The sequence below is a fragment of the Calypte anna genome, chromosome 3, assembly GCF_003957555.1.
Source record: "Calypte anna isolate BGI_N300 chromosome 3, bCalAnn1_v1.p, whole genome shotgun sequence".
Taxonomy (NCBI): Eukaryota; Metazoa; Chordata; class Aves; order Apodiformes; family Trochilidae; genus Calypte; species Calypte anna.
In genome coordinates, this window is record NC_044246.1 from 941034 (window position 1) to 944108 (window position 3075).

The following is a 3075-nucleotide window of genomic DNA, read 5'->3' on the forward strand; positions in this document are numbered from 1 at the left end:
AACCCTTCCCCCAGCACTGCCAAGGCCACCCCCACCCCATGTCCCTCATCCCCACATCTCCAGGGTCTGAAACCCCCCCAGGGATGATGGGGACTCCAGCCCTGCCCTGGGCAGCCTGGGCCAGGCCCTGACAACCCTTTCCAGGGAGAGATTGTTCCCCAGCTCCAACCTAAACCTCCCCTGGCACAACCTGAGGGCCTTTCCTCTGGTTCTACCACTTGTTCCTTGGTTCCTTCCACAAAAAACCCAAACACAACACACAACAGCTGCTTAAAATAATGATGATAATAATATTAATATTAATATTAATGCTCACCAGTCTCTGCCCCTTCATTCTCATTGCACCATGAAATTAAGCACAGGCTTTGATTTGAGGGGGGGAGGATTTTGGTGAGTAACCAGCAACTGGGGCAGCCTCGGGCTGGTCCTCACCCCCCATCTCAAATTTCCGACCCCCAGTGCTGCGGGATGGCTCCTCACTGCCGGCACGGGGAGGAGGAGACAGAGGGCAACCGGGAGGGCCCTGCCCGCATTCCCCCCCCCCCATTTGCAGCGGGGAAGGCCGGGGGAGGGGGAAGGATGTGCGGGTGAGGGATCGGGAGAAGGATGCGGGGAGGAGAAGGGATGCGGGAGGGGGATGCGGAGGAGGGATGCGCGGGAGGGATGCGGGAGCGAGTGCGGGGGGCGGGCTGCCGGCAGTCGCCGGGGCAACCTGCCTGCATCTCTGCCGGGCCCGGCGTGGGAGAGCCCGGAGGGACCCGCGGGGGGCTGCGCGAGGGGGCGGCGGGGGGCGGGTCCCTCCCTCCCGCCGCAGTGCCCCCCGCAGAGCAACGTGTCCCGCAGGGAGCGGGACGCGGCCGCTGCTTTATCGGCCCCGTCTTCCCGAGACCTGGATTTTTTTATTTCATGTTTTTAATTGATCGTTTGCTTGTTTTCACGGGAAAGCTGATTTTTCAAGGGGATGGGGGGGGGGTAAAACCCGCATCCCCACCCGGCGACCGCGGCTCGTCTCTCACTTTAAAAAGGTCCGGATCCTCCTGATCATCTGATCCAGGTCAAGCGGGACTTGGCAGCACCGAAACCGGCGGATCCCACCCCAGCGGCTCCCGGCTCCTGCTGCTGCCCCCGGGAGGGACCCAGAGGTAAAACATCCCCCCCCCCCAGCAGGTGCCTCCCGCTCGCTCGCCCCGCGGGATCGGGTGGAGCCGTGGGGGTTGCAGAGCTCCCTCAGGGCAGCGTGGATTCCCCCCCCGTGCCTGCGCTTTGCAGCCCGGGTGCCCCCCCCCCCTCCCTCAAAAAGGGCCGCAGGGTTAAGCCCCCAGAAAGGATGCTCCGGCCTGGGGGAGGGCACTGCTGCTGCCCTGAGGAACGATGTGAAGGCACCCGGGCCAGAGGGGAGGGGGTGGATGGAGGGGAGGAGGGGACCCCCCCGGCTGGGCACCCCAGCTCTCATCCCCTTCTCTCTCTGCCCGCGCCCCCCCTGCAGGCTGGCCCCCATCCCCGGCCCCGGCCCCTCCATGGACCACCACCACCACCGAGCATGAGTGCCGACACCCAGCAGGTCCCAGCGGGGGCCCAGCTGGCCGGGGTGCCCCTCTGGACCGTCTCCAGCTGGGCCTCCTCCGAGGTGCCCCCCAACAGCAGCCTGGGCTCGGGGGAGGCCGGCCGGCAGCAGGGGCAGGCGGAGTGGGGCAGCAAAGCGGGGGAGGTGGTGGGGATGGTGGTGATCCAGTGCATCTACGCCCTGGTGTGCCTCCTGGGGCTGCTGGGCAACTCCTTGGTCATCTTCGTCATCCTGCGCTACGCCAAGATGAAGACGGCCACCAACATCTACCTGCTCAACCTGGCCATCGCCGACGAACTCTTCATGCTCAGCATCCCCTTCGTGGCCACCTCGGCCGCCCTGCACCACTGGCCCTTCGGGCGGGCTCTGTGCCGCACGGTGCTGGGGGTGGACGGGCTCAACATGTTCACCAGCGTCTTCTGCCTGACCGTTGGCTCAGCCTGGACCGCTACATCGCCGTGGTGCACCCGCTGCGGGCGGCTACCTACCGCCGGCCTCGGTGCCAAGAGGGTCAACGGGGCGTCTGGCTCCTCTCCTTGCTGTGGCTTCTCCCATCCCCGTCTTCGCCGGGACGGCGGCCACCCGCGACGGCCGGGCCCGTGGCTTGCAACCTCCTGTGGCCCAGCCCCGCCTGGTCGGCGGCTTTCGTGGTCTACACCACGCTGCTGGGGTTCCTGCTGCCGGTGCTGGCCATGGGGCTCTGCTACCTGCTGATCGTGGGGAAGATGAGGGCCGTGGCCCAGCGGGTGGGCTGGCAGCAGCGCCGGCGCTCCGAGGGCAAGCTGACCCGCTTGGTGCTGATGGTGGTGGCCATGTTCGTGGTCTGCTGGTTGCCTTTCTACGTGGTGCAGGTGGTCAACCTCCTCCTGCCCGGCCGCCTGGACGCCGCCGTCAACAACGCGTCCCTGATCCTCAGCTACTCCAACAGCTGCGCCAACCCCATCCTCTACGGGTTCCTCTCCGAAAATTTCCGGCACTCCTTCCACGGGGTCCTGCGCCGCTGCCTCGACACCGGCCCCTGCTGCTGCCACCCCCGGCGGGGAACCTCCCGGGAGGAGGAGGAGGAGGAGGAGGAAGAGCCCCTCGACTACTGCACCGCTCCCCGAGGGGACGACAAAGGCAAAGGCTGCATCTGCCCCCCCCTGCCCTGCCAGCAGGAGCCCCTGCACCCCCAGCCCTGCTGCAAGCCCCCACCCCTCCTGCCCAGGACCACCGCCTTCTAGGGCTGCCCCCGCGGGCAGCGGGACGGGGATGTCCCCTGATGTCCCCTGTCCTCCAGCCAGGGGGATGCCAGCCCCGGAGGGGACACGTTGCTGCTGCTGCTGCTGCTGCTCCCTCCTGCCGTGCGGTTCCACAAAATAAAAAGCCATAAGACCGGCCCTGATAACCCGAATTCTGTTGGCTAATTCTTGCCCTGGCCTCGGCTAGGAGCCCGGGCCGTGAGGATTTCCAAAGGTATTCATGAAACGGGGAGTGTAGCCGAGAGGTGGGTGCCCCCTGGGTTAAAAACT

The 3075-nt window shown here is 66.3% G+C and overlaps 1 protein-coding gene across 1 annotated transcript; it reads left to right on the top strand.

Annotated features, from left to right (window-relative positions):
* Nucleotides 1-1540: 1540 nt before the first annotated feature.
* Nucleotides 1541-2787, top strand: SSTR4 (somatostatin receptor 4). Its single transcript, XM_030448091.1, is given in 4 exon segments — nt 1541-1996; nt 1999-2101; nt 2104-2162; nt 2164-2787. Coding segments are annotated over 4 exon segments (1242 nt in total).
* Nucleotides 2788-3075: the final 288 nt, after the last annotated feature.